The 24,368-nt window shown below is 38.8% G+C and overlaps 1 protein-coding gene across 1 annotated transcript in view; it reads left to right on the top strand.

The window, feature by feature from the left end:
* LOC123572768 (uncharacterized) overlaps positions 1–13,474 on the top strand; it is a 25,294-nt gene extending 11,820 nt beyond the window's left edge. Inside the window, exons 3-4 of the mRNA XM_074039115.1 lie at positions 1,709–1,858; positions 10,526–13,474. Of these exons, the coding sequence (XP_073895216.1) occupies positions 1,709–1,858; positions 10,526–12,019 (1,644 nt within the window). The 3' untranslated portion in view covers positions 12,020–13,474. The remainder of the gene's footprint in view (positions 1–1,708; positions 1,859–10,525) is intronic.
* The last annotated feature ends 10,894 nt before the right edge of the window (positions 13,475–24,368 follow it).

Below are 24,368 nucleotides of genomic sequence, written 5' to 3' on the forward strand. Positions count from 1 at the left end.
CCTTTTATCTATCAAAGTACAATGGAAACTGCCTGGTTTGGTTAATTAATTTTAAAATTATCATACAATAAAATTGACATGGGGGAGGCATACTGTTCTGGAACATGTTTAGATTCGGGTAACTACCACCAGAGGATACAGAGCTGTTTCATTCACTCCAGAAAACTTCCTTGTGCTACCCCTTTATATTTTCACCCTTTCCCCACCCTTAGTCCCCGCAGCCACTGATTGTTCTCCATCTCTATAGTTTTGTGTTTTCCAGAGTGCCATATAAGTGGAATAATACGGTGTGTAACATTTTCACACTGGCTTCTGTCCCTCAGTATGAAGCCTTTAAGGTGGCCACATTATTGTGTCACTTTCTTATTTTTTGCTGAACATTGTTATTGCTAAATAATATTGTATATAGATGTATCAGGTTTTTTTTTTAAAAAATCTCACCTTTTGAAGGACATTTGTATCATTTCCAGATTTTAATAATTATAAATGATGCTGCTGTAAATGTTCACCTACAGGTTTTTGTGTGAACATACATTTTTCTTGAGCCTGGATTTTGAATCCAAACAGGTCCGAATTTGAATTCTCGCTTTGAAACTTATTGGCTCTGTGGTAACCTTAGGCAAGTTATTTAACCTTTTGGGGGGATTTAACTTTCATAGTTAAATTGTTGTGAGGCTAAATTACCCAATATATCTCAATAGTTTTCAACTCTTTCAGACCAAGCAGGCTCTTTGTATAACAAGTATTTTGTAATGCCCCCATTTCTATCCAGAAATAAAAATTCATTACCTTGGCAATAAGCCTAACCTACATATTTTAAAGCTATATGATGCCCTAACTCTAACAATAAAGGAGAAATGAAAGAGAACACACTGCAACTCAGGTTGATAAAATGATCGAATCTCAGTAAAATTCAGAACAAAGTACCTTGATTTAGACCATAGTTGTCCTTATAGAAGATCATCATATATTAGCACTGGGGAAAAAAAAAAAAGAAGAAGAAATGAAAAAGACTCTGTGGTTGTACGTGAAAAAAGAGTTAGGTTCTAGGCTCCGATAATTATCAATAGAATTTTTATCCATCTGAATGTCCTGCAAAACTTTAAAAAATTGTTTGGGGTTGTCCTGTGCTGAAGGACATCTGGGATCCCTGACTCCTACAAATTAAATGCCAGTAGTTATTTCCTCCACTCAATGTAAGGACCAGGTCCTGTCTGTTGAGTTCCTCTGGTTTATGTGAAACATTCAGTATAATAACTAGCTCATGGCCGGGCGCGATGGCTCACGCCTGTAATTCCAGCACTTTGGGAGGCCAAGGCGGGCGGATCACGATTTCAGGAGATCGAGACCGTCCTGGCTAACACGGTGAAACCCTGTCTCTACTAAAAATACATACAAAAAAATTAGCCAGACGTGGTGGTGGGCACCTGTAGTCCCAGCTACTGGGGAGGCTGAAGCAGGAGAATGGCGTGACCCCGGGAGGCAGAGCTTGCAGTGAGCGGAAGATGGCGCCATTGCACTCCATCCTGGGCGACACAGCGAGACTCCATCTCAAAAAATTAATAAATAAAAATAAAAAATAAAATAACTAGCTCATGGCAGCTGCAAGCAATAAGATTCTGAACCTCCAAGAGGACATTCTCCATTGCTTGGTCTTTCAGGAGCTGGTTTTAACAATTTCATTTTCTTATAAACTCGTGCTTCTTAGCTCGCATCAGAGTCACCTGGAGGATTTGTTAAACACATCGCTGAACTCACCACCAGAGTTTCTGATTCAGTAGGTCTGGGGTTGGGCCTACCAATTTGCATTTCTGGCAAGTTCCCAGGTGATGCTGTTGCTGCTGATCCACCGACGATAGTTTGAGAAGCAGTGTCCTAAACCTCTTCTTTCAAATGTTTAAATTCAGAGGGTCTTTTTCAAATCTTACATCTTGCTTATTCCCTACAAAGTTCTATAAAACAAGAGGAACAGATACTCTTATCCCTATTGTTTTGTTACCAAACAAAGAGTCGAGGAAATTAGTGACTTGCTTAATGCTGTACAGCATTTTACTAACTCAGATATTAGAATCTAGGGTTCTTCAATCCCAGTGGAGTGTTTATTCCATTAACCAACACTGCCTCTGATAATAAGGGCACTATGCCTTATGTTGAGAGGATTTGCCAAACAATTTCTCCTATATACTTGAAAAACAAAGGGCGACAGCATTATTTTATAACATTTAAAGATAAATTCCTCATTTTTACGCTCTATTAGCTTACACTGGCCTCCTTGTTCTTAGGTCATGACAAGGATATTCTAACCTCAAGATTTTGTTTGCAGACTTTGCACTTACTGTTTTCTCAGTCTGCCCACAGATATCTTTATGGCTTACTCTTTTTTCACAAGTCCAATAAAAATGTTTCCTTCTCAGAAAAGTTTTCCCTGGCCATGTCATCTAAAATAAAGGCCTTGTTTATCCTTTTATTCTACTTTTTTGGGAATATGTTCATTACTACTTGAGTTTATACATGCTTATATAGTTTGGTTTAGTTTTGCTTTTTTTTTTTTTTTGGCTGCCCCTCTCATCGGGGATTATTCTGTCTCATACTTGTTGCATCCCCAGTGCCTATAAGAGTCCTTATTACAGAGCTGAATGAATGTGATAATTCAATATGTTAAAAATCTAAATTATGAATTTGACACAAATTTTAGCCTATTCATTTCACCAAACATATCAAGACTTACCATATATATGCCAGGCACAGTTTTGTTATTAGGAATATAAATATGGGAAAATCTTGATTCATGTGTAGTGGTGGGGATGGCAAAAGATACTCCAAAAGATAATTTCAAAACAGGTAGTAAATGCTATGATAGCATCTAAGTAACTGCTCTTGTTATCTGGAACCTACTTAAACCATGGATGGTGTCTTAGACTGCTTCTACTGCTGTAAAGGAATACCTAAGTTGGTTAATTTAGAAAGAAAAGAGGCTTATTTGGGTCATAGTTCTGTAGATTATATAAAAAGAATGGCTCCAGCATCTACTTCTGGTGACAGCTTCAAGTTGCTTCCATTCATGGTGGAGGGTGAAAGAGAGCTGGCATGTGCAGAGACTACATGGCAAGAGAAGAAGAAAGAGAGAGTGGGGAGAGGGACCAGCCTCTTTTTAACAACTGGCTCTAGCCTGGCGCAGTGACTCATGCCTGTAATCCCAGCACTTTGGGAGGCCAAGGTGGACAGATCATGAGGTCAAGAGATTGAGACTATCCTGGCCAACATAGTGAAACCCGTCTCTACTAAAAATACAAAAATTAGCAGGGAGTGGTGGTGGGCACCTGTAGTCCCACCTACTCCAGAGGCTGAGGCAGGAGAATCACTTGATCCCGGGAGACGGAGGTTGTAGTGAGCCAAGATTGTGCTACTGTACTCTAACCTGATGACACAGCAAGACTCCATCTCAAAAAAAAAAAAAAAAAAAAAAAATCAGCTCTTGCAGGAACGAATAGAGTGAGAACCCATTTCTTGTTATGGGGATAGCACCAAGCTGTTCATGAGGGATTCACTCGTTGCCATGATCCAAACCTTCCCATTAGGCCCCACCTCCAACACTGGGAATTGAATTTCAACAAGAAGTTTGGGAAGACAAACATTCAAACTATTAAGAATGCAATGCCTGTGGCCTTTCTGTGGTCATGAGGTGGCAAGGAATGTCTGGTTTTCTTTACTTCCTGGAGCTGAAGATTCAGTTAGTATGACTTCAAAAACATACACATATGCGGATATCTAGACCAGTGCTATGCAGTGGAACTTTTGTGGATATTTTTGATGTATACATTGCTCAGTACAGTAGCCACTAACCACATTAGCTATTGAGCACTGAAATGTGACTATTGCAATTGAATAATTAAGTCTTTTATTTAATTTTAAACAGCTGCATGTGGGGAATGGCTACCATCTTGGAGAGTATAGTTCTAGAATATCAAGTGGTAGCTGTAGACACAAGCTGACTTCTTCATAGCTCCTCTCTCTTTCCTCAGAGCCACTGTCTCAAGACTCTGCCCTTCTTCAAGAGAAGAGCCCAGAAGAAGAGAGAATGACTGCTAGGCCCTTGATGGCTGGATTCAGGGTGAGTTATATTTTCATTTCCTGAAGTATCTTACATTTTCTACTTTCATTCTGGTGGTTTGGGGCCCAAAAAACTTCAATTCAGTGACTTGAATTCCAGATATTTTATTTTCTAGGAAGCAAGGCCTATTCTCTTTGATCATGAATTTTAAAAGATTGGTTGTCTATTGCCACCTGCCTTCCCATAATGTTTTGGTTTTTGTTTGTTTGTTTGTTTCTGGTAACTAGCATAGTATTTAGTAACTAGCATTTGGTAACTAGCATAGCAGGTAGGTTCTCAATTAGGCATTGTCTGTGGTATTCAGTTCTTCAGCAGCCTTGTCTAACCAAGGAGTTAAGGAAGAATTCAAGGAAACACACACATCCATTTTAAGTGGTAAAGAGAAAACATCCCGTAGGAATTCAGAGAAGGAGAGTGTGATTTGGAGGATTTTATGAAGGGGTGGGATTTTGGTGTGCACTGAAATATAGTTGCAATTTGCTCAAAGGAGAACTGAGGGATTTTAAGGGGAGAAAATATAAGACAAGGCTCAGAGGTAGAAGAGACTGTGTTTTCTATGGGGCAATGGGTAGTAGCCTTATGTTAAAAATGTTAAGGGTGAAATTTGCTGTGCTAAATAGGACTAAGGGTTTGACTTTGTCATAGAGTTGATTGTGAATTATTAGAAACTTTTGGAAAAAAAAATGCCATGACACAGCTTGTTTCGGCAAGGAACAGTAATGTTTTAGTTTAGATTTAGGGGATGAAAGAGAAAGGAATTGAAAGTAACTCCAGTTAAGAGAATCTAGAATATCTAAGAGGAATAAGGTACTTTGGAAGAGCCACCAGCGTGCTGTGGAGAGGACATGGGTGGGAAACTAATTGGGGTGAGTTAGCATTGTAAATAGATTATGTTAAGGCATATAAGGCAAGTTGAAAATGTCATGGGATCCTTGGGATGTTGCTTTGCCAGCCAGAAACCTCTGTGGCCGGCAGCTCCTTCTGCCTGAGTGAGTATTGGTCTTACCACTGGGCTTGTTCCACCTACTCAGCCTGGCAGGCTGTGCTCAGCTCACACTACTGTCTCAGATCCCACACCTGCCAAGGGTGAGCCACACAACCAGGGGTATGTGGGCAAGTGAGCACGGGGTCTGGACAGTGAGCACAACCACACACGCTGGCTGCTGCGGTGGGGCAGGCAGCTCCGTGCAAGGCTGCAGCTGGAACAGAGGTACCGCATGCAGTGGAAGTACCTCCACTGTGGGCACCCATGTCTGGACAAGGGGAACGCAATGACTTCTGGAAGCTTGGAGATGCCAGGAGCCACAGAGCCTCAAAGAGGGTGTCATAGTGCTGGCTCAGGGAGCCTCTAGATTTAGGCTCACTTAAGGTCTGCAGCTCTTCTTCTCATTGCCCGCAACATGGCAAGCAGGGAGGCATGTTTCAACCCTGTTTGTGTTACAGCTTTTTCAGTCCTTCCATTTGGCAGTTCCCAAGTTTTTGGCCCATGCTTGGTCCGTATTCAGGAAGAATAAGGTATCTGGACAACTGGAGGGTGAAGAAGTGGGAGAGGAGCTTCATTGAGTGACAGAACAGCTCTCAGGAGACCCAAAGTGGGTGGCTTCTTTCCGCAGACAGGTTGTCTCGATGAGTGTCCAGCTGTCAGCAGAGAGGAGACCTGCAGTGGGTAGCTCCTTTCCGCAGGCAGGTCCTCCCAATGTCTGTTTGAATCTGACTGAGTCTGAGGTTTATATGAGCTCAGAAGGGAGGAAGTGCATGCCAATTGGTCCATGGGTGATCACAGGTGGGTGGAAAAAGCACCAAAAGTTCTCACTCCCTGCCAGGCTGTGGACTGCACCCAGAACTGACAGCCCAGCCCCCATGCTTTAGGCCATCCCTGACTTGAAAGTGGGGCTTCACTGGGGACCCACCCCTTTCCACCCAGGAGCCTGTCTGCCTCCTGCCACCACCAATCATGTCCTCCATGGTGCCCAGGCTGTTCATGCTGGGCCTGAAGGCCCACACTGAGCCACTGTCAACTCGGCTTCAGCCTCCTTCCCATGCTTTTCAGTGCTCAAAGTCTGGAGGGGGGCAAGGTGGCAGGGGCTGGCATGTCAGCGCTGCTCTGAGCATGTGCACACCTGGTCAGGTTGTGACTGCGCCCAGGCTCAGCCTCAACTTTGCTGTAAAATCAGAGTGGATGCCACGACCAGGGAGATGCTAAGCAGCAGGAGCAGGCACTTTGGAGCTTGTCGGGGACAGGGCTTCCAGGACCCACAAGAGCACAGGGATGCCCAGGTCCGCAGCCACAGCTGGGCAGCTGCAGCTGTTCCTGGGAGGGTAGAGTTCCCGCCCCGCCAACTTTCATGTTGAATTATAATCCCCAGTGTTGGAGGAGAGGCCTGAAGGGAGGTGCTGGATCATGGGGACAGACATCCCCCTTGCTGTTCTTCTGATAGTAAGTGGGTTCTCACGAGATCTGGTTGTTTAAAAGTGTGTGGCACCTCCCCTCTCTCTCTCTTTTCCTCCTTTTCCAGCCATGTAAGGCGCGCCTGCTTCCCCTTCACCTGCCATCATGATTGTAAGTTTCCTGAGGCCTCCCCAGGTGTGCTTCCTGTGCAGCCTGTGAAATGGTGAGTCAATTAAACTTATTTTCTTTATACATTACCTGGTCTCGGGTAGTTCTTTATAGCAATGCAGCAACAGACTAATACATAATATACAATGTATTTATGTAGCAAGTCTATTGTTTGTCTTTCTTACTATGGAGTATGCTCTATGTAGGCAGAGTTTTTCTTTTCTTTCTGTTTTGTTTTGTTTTTTAGTCTCTTTCACGTTAAATCACCTGTGCCTAGAGTATTTAGCATATAGTACTCATTAAACTTATGTTGAATAAGTATTGAATGATTTAAAACAATTAAAAGTTTTGATCTCTAACTTCACAATGCCCCCTCGATAATCTTGGCAGTCCCTAACACTTCTGTGGAAAACTTAATTTGCTATATTAATTTTAATCTTCATCTGGCTGAATTTTAAGGTTTTCTCTTAAAAATCTTGAATTTTCTTACAGACTTTTAAACTATGTTTTTAGTAGTTGCTCTAGGGATTACAATATATATCGTTACTTCTTCACAATCTTTCTACATTTAATGTGTCACTTCACAAAAAACGTGGAAGCCTTACAACGATATGTGTTCAATTATGACGCCTTGTTCTTTTTGTTCTGCTTGTTGTTCTTTGTGTTACATCTACATATGTTATAAGTTGTTCAAGAAAATGTTATTTTTTTTTCTTTAAGTAGTTATATATATTATAAAGAAATAAAGACAAAAGCAGCCAGGTGTGGTGGCTCACGTCTGTAATCCCAGGACTTTGGGAGACCAAGGCAGGTGGATGGCTTGAATTCAGGAATTCAAGACCAGCCTAGCCAACATGATGAAACCCTGTCTCTACTAAAACTTAAAAAAAAAATACCTAGGCCTAGTGGTGCATGCCTGTGTTCCCAGCTACTTGGGTGGCTGAGGTGGGAGGATCACTTGAACCCAGGGTCAGAGGTTGCAGTGAGCCAAGATTGTGCCACTGCACTCCAGCCAGGATGACAGAGAAAACCCTGTCTCAAAAGAGAAAAAGAGAAAAAAAAAAAAAGATAAAAGCAAACTTTTAAAAACAAATTTTAATTTGCCCAATTATTTCTAAATGCTCTGTATTTCTTTTTGGGAATCAGAATTTCTATCTGGTATGATTTCCCTTCATCCAGAACTTTCTTAATTATTTCTGCATTAATCAGACAAAATCCACATGGCACTCCATCCATTTAGCCACTCTAGCCAGAATCCAGAAATTCACCTTTATAATCCCTTTCTCTTCATCTGCGTTTTCAGTTTGCCATCAAACCTTGTCAAATTTATTTCCTAAATATATTTCAAATCTATCACTTCTTTCTGTCTTTACTCACTTTATTTTTAATCCGTGTCCTCATCATTTCTTGGCTAGATTCCTGGAGCATCCACACAAATATTTTTTCATGTCCATTTTGGTCGTTCTACTTCTTCTTATTCCACCTACTGCCGAAAGTGTCTTTTGCAGCTCTCAAATTTGAATTTGTCACCTTTTTGCTTACGACTCTTAAATGGCTTCCTAATGCTGTCAGGATAAAGATGCCACACTTTTTGCATGGCCTGTGAGCCTCATGTGACTGGACTCTAATTTTCAGTCTCAGTTCTTCCCCCATTCTTCATGTATACCTTCTTTGCTCTATTCACAGTGGCCTTCTTTCAATCTCTCTTCCTCCCCATTCCCCCTGTCATGATGGTGACTTCACACTTGCTATTTCCTCTGCTTGGTGTGGTTTTCTTTAAAGATTTGATATGTTGATATTGTGAGTCAGCCTAGCATAAACTCAATTAATATTAGCTATAAACCAAAAACTTCATCAAAGTTCTTTCCCTTTTTTCTAAGATGTGAAATAACTCTGAAGACAACATGTGCAGACAGGAGAAAATAGATAAACAATGTGCAGCACTGCTATTAAGTGCTAAAATTACAAGTTAAAATAGTAAGTTGTAGGAAATCAGGGAAACTGGAGAGTAAGGAATGTTGTGGAACTAGTGTCATTTGAGTGACACTCCAAAGTAGTGTCAAGAATTAGATGGGCTAAAGAAGGAAGAAAGGGCTTTTTGCACAGGAGAAGCAATAATAAAGTATTGTTTGTTGTTATTATTTTTGTTTTTGCTTTTTTATTTCTTTTTATGATAATAAATAAATTAGAGTTAAAACGAGAAATGAGTGTTGGATGGTAGAAGTGCAGCTAATAAAATCATTAATTTTTATGTGTAATATATGCCAGAATCTAGGGGACACATTGAAAACAGGTGGTTTAGTAAAAATCTACATATTGAATGGAGAGACTCTCACCTCAATTTTTCCTTCTACTTGATTTCTATATCCTACCCCGTTTCAGGTAGAAGGTTAAAGTGATCCATTCTGGGGAAATTAACCAACCTAAGATAAAAGAACTGTAGGTGCCACTATTTGGGCATCCTCTAATAAATCAGCCAGGTCCCTTCTCAGTCATCCTGCAATGGAACCCATTATAAATCATGACCTTACAAACAATTTTCAGTCATCATATTAGTATATTAACTCTCTCTGAAGTATGAATCCAGACTGAAGGACCACTTTTTAATATGCTGATGTATAAAAAGAAGAGCTATCCTTTTTTCCCTATGCTTTATGTTACTTGCCTCTTTATCCATGACTGAAAGTGAAAAATAATGTAGATTTGTCATTAGAAAGACCTAATAATTATTTTTTCATTTCAAAAGAGTAAATTTCCCCCTTTTCATCCTTTCCTTTGTCCTTAAACCTAGAGTTTACGCTCTTTTTATACCAAGTATAAAGCAATAACATTAGCATTTACTTGACGAAGAATAATTAGCTAAAAGTATTACTTTGTACGAGTACTAAAAAATCTAATATAAAAGCTTATTGAAAATAAAAAGCTGTTAGTATTTTTTAAGATAATAGTTTCAATGCTGAGTAAGTAGTTTTCTCATAGGATAATTTCTGAAAGACCATTTCTCTCTGATAACAGTTTTCATTTCTTAATCCCTGATAATTGTTTCTCTTTTCTAATATTCACCATTTAGTTTTTTCCCTAATCATTCTTCTCACCTGACAGAATGTTTGCTTCATTCCCTGTATCAGACACTTTCACACCACTAGTATTTCCTTCTCACTCCTCCCTTGATTACTATCTTATAGTCCCAGTATTTATAGTCCCAGTATTTTATGTTCTCAGTATCTGCAATTTCATTATTCCATTCCTAATATAGCAGCTTCTTTTCTCCCAACATTTGGCACATAGTAGAGTCATATTTTTATGTCTTTTAGATGGGAAGCTTGAACCTGGGGCCAAGACATCAAGAGTAGAGCAGCAGGACATTTCAAAAGAAGATTAATCTCAAGGATTAGAGATGGAAGAACTTGCAAAGAGAAAGTCTATACCAGAAGATATCTGGAAATCTAGAGCCCAGTTTAAGAATCAGCAGCTAAACAAGGGGAATAATCTAGGGTAGGAGATAGCTACCTGCACAAAAATTCCTACCAGAGAAAGAGATGTAGAATCTAATGAATTTGTGAGAATTTTTACTATAAGATCAATACTTGTTACAGAGCAGAGAGATCCTATAGAATTGTCATAAATATGGTACGTGTTGAAAGACACACAAACAAAACTCAGATTTAATTATACAAAGAAAGTATGATGGAAAAAAACCCTTGTAAATATAGTGAATGTGGGAGAACCTTCAGAGGCCGTGTCTTGTTCAGCATCAAAGAACTCATTGTGGAGAGAGAGACCCTATAAATCTACTGAATGTGGAAAGGGATTTAATCAGAGTTCCCACTTAAGAAATCTTCAGAAAACTCATATAGGAGAAAAGCCCTACAAATGCAGGAAGTGTGGGAAGGCCTTCATTTATTGCTCAGTTCTTAATTCAACATCAGAAAATTCACAGTGGAGAGAGACCTTATGAGTGTACTGAATGTGGCAAGACATTCAGTCGTAGTACACACCTTACTCAGCATCAAAGAATTCACACCAGTGAGAAGCCCTGTAAATGTCTTGAATGTGGCAAAGCTTTTAATCAGAACACACATCTTACTCTACATCAGAGAATCCATACTGGAGAGAAACCTTATGAATGCAATGAATGTGGTAGGTCCTTTAGTCAGAGTGCACATCTTACTCAGCATCAAAGAATGCATACAGGAGAAAAACCCTATGAATGTAATGAATGTGAGAAAGCCTTCCATGATCACTCAGCTCTTATTCAACATCATATTGTCCATACTGCAGAGAAACCCTATGAATGTCATGACTGTGGGAAAGCTTTCAGTTACTGTTCGGACCTCTTTCAACATCAGAGAATGCACACTGGAGAGAAACCATGCCAATGCAATGAATGTGGGAATGCCTTTAGTGATTATTCAGCCCTTATTCAGCATCATAGAACTCACACTGGAGAAAAGCCCTATGACTGTAATGAATGTGAGAAAGCCTTTGGTAACTATTCAGCTGTTATTCGACATCAAAGAACACATACAGGAGAAAAGCCTTATGAATGTAAGCAATGTGGAAAAGCCTTTAGCAGAAGCACATACCTTACTCAACATCGGAGAAGTCATACAAGAGAGAAACCATATAAATGCAATGAATGTGAGAAAACTTTCAGCCAGAGTTCATTCCTTACACAGCATACGAGGGTTCATACTGGAGAAAAACCCTACAAATGCAATGAATGTGGAAAAGCTTTTAGTGACCGCTCAGGACATATTCAGAGAACTCACACTGGAGAGAAGCCCTGTGAATGTAATGACTGTGGGAAACCTTTCAGTTTCTGTTCACCCCTAATTCAACATAAGAGAAATCATACCAGAAAGAAGCCCTATAAATGCACTGACTGTGGAAAAGCCTTCAGTGATTGGTTAGCACTTGTTCAACATCAGATAAATCACACTGGAGAAAATACCTATAAATGTACTGAATGTGGAAAAGCATTCAGTCAGAGTACACACCTCAAAAATCACCAGAAAACTCATACTAGTGAAAAATCCTATAAATGTAATGAATGTAGAAAGGCATTCAGTTACTGCTCTGGTCTTATTCAACATCAGGTCATTCATACTGTAGAAAAACCTTATGAATGCAGTAAATGTGGCAAAGCCTTTAGGCAGAGGACAGACCTTAAAAAACATCAGAAAATGCATACTGAAGAGAAACCCTATAAATGTAATGAATGTGGGAAAGCCTTTAGCCAGAGCACATATCTTACAAAACACCAAAAAATTCATAATGAAGAGAAATCAAATATACATACTGAGTGTGGGGAAACCATTAGACAAAACTCTTCTTTTTTACAACAATAAAAACTTCATGCTGGAGAGAAATTCTCTGAATGCCTTAAGAATTTGGTTAATATGGAGACCCTTCCCAGGGAAACAGAAGGAGGATCATAAAAACTGTTGACTGCTTAGAATGATCACATGGTTTAGTGGAGAGAGCATGTTTCTGGGTTTTAGAAGTCATGGATCTCAATCTCAGCTCTATTACTAACTAGATCTTTTACTTCGGGGTAAGTCACTTCATATCTTCAGGCCTTAATTTCCTCATCTGAAAAATTGGAAGACCTGATTTGTTGAGCTTTAAGATCCTCAATTTATTATATTTACTAGGAATTCAAGTTTCTATAAATGTGGTTCAGAATTGTGACTTATTTAATGTACATCAGGTATGACTCACAAGTGAGCTTGTAGTAGCTATTAAGGAGTCAATAAAGATATAAAGCACATGTCATGTAGCTGTTTATTACCCTTGTATTACTTTTCTAAAATACATGTCACAAATATTGAAGAAAACTAAGAGAGAAAGTGGTATAAGTTCTATGAATTATTACATTAGGGGTTTGAGATCTTTTCTTGATTAAGAATATGGTGTTAGATAAAAACTGAGAAAAAAAGAATCAGATTGTTGATAGATAAAGGCTAAGTTACCTGGATTTCATTCAAGCCCAATCTTGCAATATAAACCCTACTAAGTTGAACATGGCAATCATCATGTTCCAGCTGAGAAGGGGCTAGAAAACATGACTTAATCAGGTATCTAGAAAGGATGAAATTGGAAAGTGCATTTGTTATTTCCACACCTAAATACGTAAAGGCCATGTAAATGAGAGTAAATTCTGAGATCTAATATGTCTAGAAAAGTCTGTTGTCTTTTTCCTATGGTTACAGAGACAATGGCCTGAAAATATGAAGATTTACCTCAGAAGACTGTAATTTAAAACTGATCATCTAGGGACAGGAAAAAGCCACTTGTTATGGAACTTATCCAGTGTGTGGCTTTGGAGACTTAGTGCAGACTTACTGAGTTTGGAGTTGGTTTTGGTGTCCAGGACAACTGCTTACACATAAGGATAAATAATGGTGAACCTGCTAGACAGTCATTGAGAAAACTTACACTTAAAGCAGCAGTGTTTAAGCTTTTGTGAATGTATATGTCTGTCTGAGAACCTATTACTTTCATAGACTTTCTCACTGGAATAATGCATGGCACATTCATATGATTTTGTGAACAGCTACAAAATGAATATGTATAAAATTGGTAGTACTACATACACATAAGTACTAATAATTAATTTGAAAGCATAATAGAAAAAGTATTCACAATAGCTGTAGAAATATGAAATATAGGAATGAGTTTAATAACAAATATACAAGACAACAAAAATGATTTAGAAATTTTTATGAGAAAAGGCTGATTCTTACATGAGGAATTATGTACCTTTATGGGATGAGTGAATAAAATTGTCTGTTAAAACCGTATTTGTAAGTTGAATTTAAGATGATTCTAATTTTAGTATGAAAGAAAAAAAGGGAGATGAGTGGGCAAAATATTTCCAAAATGTGATAATTCTGAGTTAGCATGGCAGGGGAACTGCAAAACAATTGATAGATCAATAAAGCACAAGAGAAAACACTGTAATTTTTTCAGTACATGAAAAAATTTAGCATATGAAATTCTAAATGAGGAGTGGTTCGATAATTCAGTAAGTTTTCAAAAAAGTAGCTAGTTGTTATAGAAAATACAGTTCCAAGATGGTTAAACATTAAATATAAAATTGAAATTATAAGAGAAGTAAATATATATACACAAATACTTAAACACTCGGGATTGTGGGAGCTTTCTGAAATATTCACAAAAAATAATTGATAGCTATCTCTACCAAAAGACACTAAAATTTATGTTTCCAAATACCTTAAAAACTGAAAAATCACGCCGGGCGCAGTGGCTCACGTCTGTAATCCCAGCACTTTGGGAAGCCGAGGCGGGCGGATCACGAGGTCAAGAAATGGAGACCGTCCTGGCTAACACGGTGAAACCCCGTCTCTACTAAAAATACAGAAAATTACGGGGCGTGGTGGCGGGCGCCTGTAGTCCCAGCTACTCCAGAGGCTGAGGCAGGACAATGGCGTGAACCCAGGAGGTGGAGCTTGCAGTGAGCAGAGATCGCGCCACTGCCCTCCTGCCTGGGCGACAGAGGGAGACTCCGTCTCAAAAAAAAAACCCAACTGAAAAATCAAATGACAGTTTGAAAAAAGAACTTTTCTGTGATATATATGATAGAAAAGAGATGTAATGAAATAAAACTCAAAAGGAAGAAGTTAAGGATCTGATACTGAAGAAATACAACGTGACCAATAAAACGTGAAAAAATATTTGGCCTAATTTGTTTTCAGAAAATTGTGGTTTAGAACAACTATTAGATACACTTTTTGTTTTAACAAATTCACAGAGTATTAAAAACAAATGCTACTCAGTTGTGGGGTTTGAGTATATTAATATACTGTTATGAATCCCATATTTATTGGTACAATATTTCTGGAGGCAGTTTGACTATATGCAACATGAGACTTAGAAATATTTACACTGGCTAATGTAGCATATTCATTTCTGGAAATGTATTTTAAGGATATATATACATAAGGATATACAGTCTTGGATATACATACAGACTTATCAACAAGGATTTGTTTAATTTTTATTGATACATAATTATATGTATTTATGAGGTACATGTGATATTTTGATGCATACAATATGTAATGATCAAATCAGGGTATTGAGGATATTCACTTCAAACACATTATTTCTTCGTATTAGGAACATTTTGAATTTTCTAGTTATTTTGAAATATAGTCAGGTGTTACTTAATGACATGATGTTTTCTGAGAAATGCATCATTGATACATATATTTTGATGTGCAAACATGATAGGATGTACTTACACAAACCTAGACGAAATAGTCTACCGTACACCTGAGCTAAGCTATATGATATTATTGTTCCTAGACTACAAACCTGTAGAGCATGTTACTGTACTGAATGCTGCAGGCAATTGTAACACAGTGGTATTTGTGTATATAAACATTAAAAAGGTACAGTTAAAGTACAGTATAAAATATTTAAAAATGGTACACCTATATAGGGTACTAACCATGAATGGAACTGGCAGGCCTGGAAGTTGCTGTGTGTGGGTCAGTGAGTGAGTGGTGAGTGAATGTGAAGGCCTAGAACATTACTGTATACTACTGTAAACTTTTATAAACCCTGTACACTTAGGCTACACTAAATTTACTTTATAATTCTTCAATAATAAATTGATCTTACTATAAACTAAACTTAGTTTATAAACTTAAAAGCTTTTAATTTTTTAACTTTTAACTCATTTTAACTTTTTGACTCTGTAATAACACTTAGTTCAAAACACAAACACATGGTATAACTGTACAAATATATTCTTATTCTGTAAACTATTTCCTATTTTTAGCTTTATAAAAAAAGTCCTTTAAAACTTTTTTTTAAAAAACTGAGTCACAAACACATACATTAGCCTAGGCCTACACAAACTTGGTATCATCAAGATGTCGCTAGACAGGTATTTTTCAGGTCCAGCATAATCTTATGGGACCATCACGTATGTGGTCCATCATTCACAGAAAAGTTATTATGTGGTGCATGACTATATACAATAAGTTATTGCTTACTATAGTCACCCTATTGTGCTATCACACACTAGAACTTAAGCCTTCTATCTGTGTGTAGCCACTGACCAACCTCTCTTCATTGCCTCACCACTTCCCAACCTCTGGTAACTATCACTCTACTCTCTACGTCTATGAGATCAGCCTTTTGAGCTCCCATGTACGAATGAGAACATGCAATATTTGTCTTTCACTGCCTGGGTTACTTCACTTAACATGATGACCTCCAGTTCTATTCACATTGCTGCAAATGTCAGAATTTCACTCTTTTTATGGCTGAATAGTATTCTATTATGTATATATATCACATTTTCTTTATTTATCCATTCAAGAACACTTGTTGATTCCATATCTTCACTATTGTGAATAGTACTGCAATAAACATAGGGTGCAGATATCCCTTTGATATACTGATTTATTTTCCTTTCGATAAATGCACAGTAGTGGGATTGCTGGATCATATGGTAGTTCTGTTTTTAGTTTTCTAAGAAACCTCCATTCTATTGTCCATAATGACTGTACTAATTAATATTCCCACCAACAGTGTATAAGAGTTCCCTTTGGTCTGCATCCTCACCAGCATTTATTTTTTTTTAATAGCCATTCTGAGGTGAGATGATACCACATCATGGTTTTGATTTGCATTTCCCTGATAATGAATGTTGTTGAGCATTGTTTCATATACCTATTGCTCATTTGTACGTCTTCTTTTGAGACATGTCTACTCAGATACTTTGTCTACTTTTTAATAGGATTATTGTTTTGTGGTTTTTCTTTTGCTCTTATATGAGTTCCTTGTATATTCTGGATGCTAATCCTTTGTTGGACAAATAGTTTGCAAATATTTTCTTCCATTCTACAGGTTGTCCCTTTGCTCTGTTGGTTGAATTTTTTCCTGTGCAGAAGCTTTGAGTTTAATGTAGTTTCATTTGTCTGTTTTTGGTTTTGTCTGTGCTTTGGAAGTGTTGGCTATAAAATATTTGCCTAGACTAAAGCCCTGAAGCATTTCCACTGTGATTTATTTTAGTAGATTTATAGTTTGGGGTCTTATGTTTAAGTCCTTAATCCATTTTGAGTTGATTTTTGTATATGGCAAGAGATAGGAGTCTAGTTTCATTCTTTTGCATAAGAATATCCAGTTTTCCCGGCATCATTTCTTGAAGAGGTTGTTCTTTCCCAATGTATGTTCTTGTCATCTTTGTTGAAAATCAGTTGGCTGTAAATATATGGGTTCATTTGGGGATTCTCTGTTCTGTTGCATTGGCCTATGTGTCTGCTTTTATACCAGTACCATGCTGTTTTGGTTACTATAGCTTTATAGTATATTTTCAAGTCAAGTAGTGTGATGCCTTCCAGCTTTGTTCTTTTTGCTTAGTATTGCCTTGGCTATTTGAGTTTTTTGTGGTTCTATATGGATTTTAGGATTTTTTTTTCTATTTATTTGAAGAATGTAATTGGTTTAGGGTTTGCATTGAATTTGTAGTTTGCTTTGGGTGGTATGGTCATTCTAATAATATTAATTTTTCCAATTTATGAGCAAGTGATGTCTATATTTGTTTGCCCTCTTCAATTGTTTTTCATCAGCGTTTCATAGTTTTCCTTGTAGAGGTCTTTCAACTCCTTGGCTAAATTTATTCCTAGGTATTTTATGTTTACATTTTATGTTGTAGTTGTCATAAATGGGATTTTGTTCTTGATTTATTTTTCAGCTAGTTCATTGTTGATGTGTTGAAATGCAACTAACATTTGTATGTTAATTTTTATATCCTGCAATTTTGCTAAATTCATTTATCAGTTCTACAAGTTTTCTGGTGGAGTCTTTAGGCTTTTCTAGATATAAGATCATGATGTCTGCAGAGAGGTGCAATTTGACTTCCTCTTTTCCAATTTGGATGACTTTTCTTTCTTTTGTCTAGCTACTCTACCTAGTACTTTCAGTACTAGGTTGAGTAGGAGTGGTGAATGTGGACATCTTTTTTTATTGGGGTGCTCAGACCCAACACTAGGTCTTGGGGGCTACAAAGTCTGGCAGAGTCAAAGGAATGACACAAGACAAGTTAAGAATACATAGGGTGGGTCCAGGGCACCAACACCAGTATGGAGGCCGTGAAGGCCCCGAGCTCTAGGAGTCCACACTGTTTATTGGTAATCAAACAAAGAAGCAGGTGGTGAGGATGTGCGGACGTGGGGGTAGACAGGTGAGGACGTGAAGACGTGGGGGTAGAAAGATAGCAGTGCATCAAACTTAGATATGACTGTTTAGCATATGCTCTGCTACTTGAGATAAGGGAGAAGAGGTCCTTCTAATTCAAGATACAATGAATTTACAATCTTGGGAGAGCAAGGAACAAGGGGCCAGTGAGTCTGGACACATTCCAGAGGCTAGGAGGGGCCCTGAGCCCTGGGTTCTCTCCAAGCCACAAGGGGTTTTATGCCCTGGGCTTAGATTGTAGTGCGGCAGGGCACCCTTCCACGCTTTGGCACAGAGTTTGGTGTTCCATAGGCCATGAGGGGTTTTAGACCTTGGACCCAGGACATGCTCCAACACTCTTACATTATGTCAGACAAGTGGGCCTTGCCTCAGCCCTTCCACCAGCACTTTTCTTGTGTCAGTTCTTAAAAGAAAGGCTTTCAGTTTTTCCCCATTCAGTATAAGGTTACCTGTGGATTTGTCATATATGGCCTTTATTATGTTAAATTATGTTCTTTCTATGCCTAATTGGTTGAGAGTTTTTATCATGAAGTGATGTTGAATTTTATCAATGCATTTTCTGCATCTGTTGAGATGATCATATGATTTTTGCCCTTCATTCTCTTGATGTAATATATCACATTTATTGATTTGTGTACACTAAGCCATGTCTGCATCCCTGGGATAAATCCCATTTAACTATGATATATTCTCTTTTTGACGTGTTGTTGGATTTGGTTTGCTAGTATTTTGTTGAGAATTTTTGTATCTATGTTTATGTGGGATATTGGCCTGTAGTTTTGTTGTTGCTGTGTCCTTGTCTAATTTTGGTATCAGGGTAATGCTAGTCTTGTAAAATGACTTAAGAAGAATTCTCTCCTTCAGATTTTTGGAATAACTTTAGAAGAATTGGTATTAGTTCTTATTTACGAATTTGGTAGAATTCAGCAGTAAAGCCATTTTCTCATAGGCTGTTCTTTGTTGGGAGACTTTTTCTTACTGATTTAATCTTGTTACTCATTGTTGGTCTGTTTAGGTTGTCTGTTTCATCTTGATAGGATGTATGTGTCCAGAAATTTATCTGTTTCTAGGCTTTCTACTTCATTAGCATATAATTGTTCATAGTAGTCTCTAATGATCCTTTGTATTTCTTTAGTATCAGTTGTAATGTTTTCTTCTTAGTTTCTGATTGTATTTATCTGGATCTTCTCTTGCTCTTGGTTAGCCTAGCTAGTGGTTTATTAATTTTGTTAATCTTTAAAAACTTTTTGTTTCATTGATCCCTGTGATTTTTTCAGTCTTTATTTCATTTAGTTCTGCTTGGATCTTTATCATTTATATTAATTTGAGATTTGGTTTGTTCTTGATTTTTCTATCCTTGAGGTGCATCACTAGTTTGTTTATTTAAAATCTTTCCAGTTATGTAGGCATTTAGTGCTACAAACTTGCCTCTTAATACTGTTTTTGCTGTGTCCCATAGGATTTGGCCAGTTGTGTTTCTATTTTCATTTATTTCAATAAGTCTTTTTTCTTCTTAATTTCTTCACTGGCCCAGTGGTCATCCAGGAGCATGTTTAATTTCCATGTATTTTTAGTTTTCAAAATTCCCCTTGTTATTGATTTCTAGTTTTATTGCTTTGTGGTCTGAAAAGATACTTGATATTTTGACTTTTAAAAATGTGTTGAGATTTGTTTTGTGGCCTAACATATGGTCTATCCTGGAGACCATACGTTCCAGATGCTGATGAGAAGGACGTGTGTTCTGCAGCTGTTGGATGAGATGTTCTGTAAATGTTGTGTTAGGTCCATTTGGTCTGTAGTGCAGATTAAGTCCAATGTTTATTGATTTTCTGTCTAGATGATCTGTCCAGTGATGAAAGTGAGATGCTGAAGCCCCAAACTATTATTTTATTGAGATCTCGCTCTTTAGCTCTAATGATATTGGCTTTATACATCAGGGTGCTCCAGTGTTGGGTGCATATATATTTGCAATTGTTATATCATTTTGCTGAATTTATCCCTTCATCATTATATAATTATATAAACTATGTACATTCAAGGTTATTATTGATAGATGAGGACTTATTCCTGCCATTTTGTTTATTGTGTCCTGATTGTTTTGTATATTCCTTGTTCCTTTCTCTTTTATTCTTTACCTTTACAATTTTTTTTTTTTTGGTAGTGGTAACTTTGACTCCCTTCTCATTTGTCTATCCATTCTACCAGTGAGTTTTATACTTCTCTGTGTTTTCATGATGGTAGATAGTGTCCTTTTATTTTCAGATGTAGGATTCCCTTAAGCATTTCTTGTAGGACTGATGAGTTTCCTCAGTTTTTGCTTGTCTGGGAAAGACTTTCTTTATTCTACATTTTTAAGGATAGCTTTGCTGGGTATGGTAGACTTGGCTGACAGTTTTGGATTTTCTTTTCCCTTTCAGCACTTTGAATTTCTCATCCCATTCTTTCCTGAATTTCTGCACAGAAAAATTCCCTGTCAGTTTGATGGTGATTCCCTTTTATGTGACTCGATGCTTTTCTTTTGCTGTTCTTAGAATTCTTTGTCTTTAACTTTTGACAGTTTGACTATAACCTGCCTTGGAGAAGACCTTTTTGGGTTCAGTCTATTCAGGGATCTTTGATCTTTTTGTATGTAGTTGTCTACATGTCTTTGGCCTTAGGAATTTTTCAGATATTATTTTATTAAATAAGTTTTCTATGCCTCTTTCCATGTGTTCTCCTCTTAGAATTCCCAGAATTCCAATATTTGGTCACTTTATGGTGTCCCATATGTTATATAGACTTTTATCATTCTTTTTTATTTTTATTTATTTATTTTTTTGGTGTGACTGGGTTATTTCAAAGGACCTGTCTTCAAGTTTGGAAATTTTTTTTTCTGCTTGACTTGATCTATTGTTGAAGCCCTTGATTGTATTTTCAATTTTAGTCATTGAATTCCAGGATTTCTGTTTGGTTCCTTTTTATGATATCTCTTTATTGAATTCCTCATTCAGGTCATTAACTGTTATTCTGATTCCTTTGTATTGTTCATCTTATTTTTTGGTTTGTTTTTGAGATGGAGTCTTGCTCTGTTGCCCAGGCCGGAGTGCAGTAGTGTGATCTCAGCTCACTGCAACCTCCACCTCCCGGATTCAAGCGATTCTCCTGCCTCAGCCTCCTGAGTAGCTGGGATTACAGGCACGTGCCACCATGCCTGGCTAATTTTTGTATTTTTAGTAGAGACAGGGTTTCACCGTGTTAGCCAGGATAGTCTTGATCTCCTGACCTCGTGATCCACCTGCCTTAGCCTCCCAAAGTGCTGGGATTATAGGCATGAGCCACCGTGTCCAGCCTCACTGAGTTTCTTTAATATCATTATTTTAATTTTTTTAGGCATTTCATAGATTTTTCATTGGTAACTATTACTGAATAATTACTGTTTTCTTTTGGAGATGTCATGTTTCTTGCTTTTTTTATGTTTCTCATGCCCACGTTGATATCTATACATCTGGAGTAACAGTCACTTCTTCCAATTTTGTGGATTGCCTTTTGTAGGGAAAAAAAATTTTTCCTTTAAAGGTTATCCATATTGTTGGCTGGGTATCATGCTTTGGTGTTGATTCTAGATGGGCACAGTAGTACAGTTTCTATGGCTGTAATCAGTGTCAGTAATGTCTATGATTTTCTCAGTGGCTTATGTTTCAGTTGTTAATGAAGGCTGTGGTGAGGCTTTGCTAGGGATGGAAATGCCAGGTGGGCTGGTCCTTAAGCACCAGTGTTGGTGGTAGTGGGCTGGATGTGCCAGTCCATGGGCCCTTGAGTGGGCCAGTGTTTGGGCCTCCAGCTGGCTTGCTTGGGTGCTAGCAGTGACAGCAATGGACCAGGTGGGCAGGTCCTTGGGCCCTCACATGGTGTGTGCGGGGTCACTGGTGGCAATGATGGTAGACCAATCTTTGGGACCCCAAGCAATGCACATGGCACCAGCAGTGGCAACAGCAGACCAGGTGAGCTAGTCTCCAGGGCCCTGGGTGGCACATGTGGGTGACTGCCAGTGGCTATGGTAGTGGCAGGCTGGGTGGGCTAGTCCCTGGGTCCCTGGGAGGCATATGTGGACACTGGCAGAAGATGAAATGTGCTTGTCTTACACCTCTGAATGGCACACATGTATGCCAGTAGTGGTGGGCAAGGTAGGCCTATCTCCAGGCCTCCAGACAGCATGCATGGACAGCAGTGACAGACAGGGTGGGTCAATCTCCAGATCCTTAGATAACATTCTTGGGCACCAGTGGTGGTGGTGGTCAGCTGGGCAGACCTGCCCTCTGGCCCCTGGATGGCACACATCACCACCAGTTGCAGTAGGCAGGGCAGTTCAATACACAGGCCTGTAGATGGTGCACTCAGGCACTGTTGGCAACCGGTGGAGTTGGCCTGTCCTCAGGCCCCAAAACAGTATGCGAGTGGACCAGTCCTCAGGGTCCTTGAAGGTACATGCAGGTGTGTGGTGCCCCAGCCCTGAAAGAGGTAGGGTTGCTGTCAGTGGCAGTAGCCCTAAGCAGATGGCTTTCATGATCTGGGGAATACATGGTTCAGCTCCTTTTATTCTGGGGACACTCTCTCTAGTGTGTGCACTGCTCACTTCCCAGGGTGTAAGACACTGTGAACAACAGTCCTGGGGACCTGGCTGCACTGCTGGATCCATCCAGCATAATGACACTGAAGCCCTCTGGGTGGGCATGAGTATGTAAGCAGGGTTTTAGGAATGTGGAGATGCAGAGGCTGTGGAGTTCCAGGGTAGGATGTAGTCTAGTGGGGGCTGGGCTCTCAATATAGTACCATGCTGCAGCTGCTTGGGTCTCAGGTTTGTGGGACCCAGCACAAACTCCCTCTGTGGAGCAATGCCATTCTGTGAACTCCAGGCAGCTCCCTATACAAGTCTCAGGGCCTGTGAGGGCCAAGGGACTCTCTTGTGGCTGGCTAGGATTCCAGGAGTCCATGGTGGGAATCTGGACTGTTGGCATTCTCTCCCTTACTTTCCCCTACTCCTCCTGCAATGAGGACTTCCTCCCAGCTCTGAGCTGATCCAGCTTGGCCAGCTGCTTTCCTTTCTTCTTCTTTCATGCCTCGGAGCTTCCCTGTCACTTCCCTGCTGAATTCCCTTTTAGAAGCTGTTATTTTACATGTTGTTATTTACTCACTGTTTTAATCCTTCTGTGTAAAGAGGCTAGTGCTGGGTGCCTCTAGTCAGGGATCTTCAAGCCCCCTCTCAATGAGGATTTTTTTTTTTTTTTTTTTTTGAGATGGAGTCTCAGTCTGTCTCATAGGCTGGAGTGCAATGGTGCAATCCCAGCTCACGCAGTCTTGACCTCCCTGGGCTCAGGTGATCCTCCCACCTCAGTCTCCCAGGGAAGCTGGGACTATAGCTGAGACTATAGGCATGCGCCACCATGCCCAGTTAATTTTTTTATTTTTGGTAGAGACAGGGTTTTTCCAAGTTGCCCAGACTGGTCTCAAACTCCTGGACTTAAGCAATCCACCTGCCTTAGCCTCCTAAAGTGCTAGGATTATAGACGTGAGCCATTGCCCCTGACCACAACAAGGATTTTTAATTTAACTTTGCTACATGGATGAAAAGCTAGAAACAACCAATTGGTGTTTCACAGTGGGAAACTGGTTAAATGAGCTGGAATATTGTAGAATCTTTAAAAATAATAGTATAGAATATTCAGCAAAAATTAATATAAAGCAATAAAACAGGTTAAAACTAAGTATAGTGTGTGTATATATATATATAAATAATGTATATAATCACTGGAATTATATGCAACAAAATGTGGAACTTTATTGGTTATCATTTTATTTTCCAATCTTTCCTTAATTTACATGTATTATTTTATATGCAGAGAAACTTTTTTTTTTTTAAAGGAACTTGGTAACTAAGCAAATTTGATGGTCTTGGAATATAAGAATACTTTAGGGAATTATTATACAATGAATTTTTAAAGTATTAATAATAATTAAATGTAAGATTGTCATGCACCTATAATCATATGGCTTTTTTGTTGTTGCTGTTTCAACCTAAGAAAATTCATTTACTTAATTCCCCATACAGCAAATACCATCCTACTCACTGAAACACATTTCAGTGACTTTCACTTCTACTTCCCAACACTTTTACCATGTGGCAACTGCAACTGGAATATCCTCATTTCTTTTTCTTTTTTTTTAAATTTTTTTTTATTATTATACTTTAAGTTCTAGGGTACATGTGCACAACGTGCAGGTTTGTTACATATGTATACATGTGCCATGTTGGTGTGCTGTACCCATTAATGCATCATTTACATTAGGTATATCTCCTAATGTTATCCCTCCCCCTGTCCCCTCCCTACAATAGGCCCCAGTGTGTGATGTTCCCCTTCCTGTGTCCAAGTGATCTCATTGTTCAATTCCCACTTATGAGTGAGAACATGTGGTGTTTGGTTTTCT

The sequence above is a fragment of the Macaca fascicularis genome, chromosome 4 (genome assembly GCF_037993035.2).
Source record: "Macaca fascicularis isolate 582-1 chromosome 4, T2T-MFA8v1.1".
In the NCBI taxonomy this organism is placed as follows: Eukaryota; Metazoa; Chordata; class Mammalia; order Primates; family Cercopithecidae; genus Macaca; species Macaca fascicularis.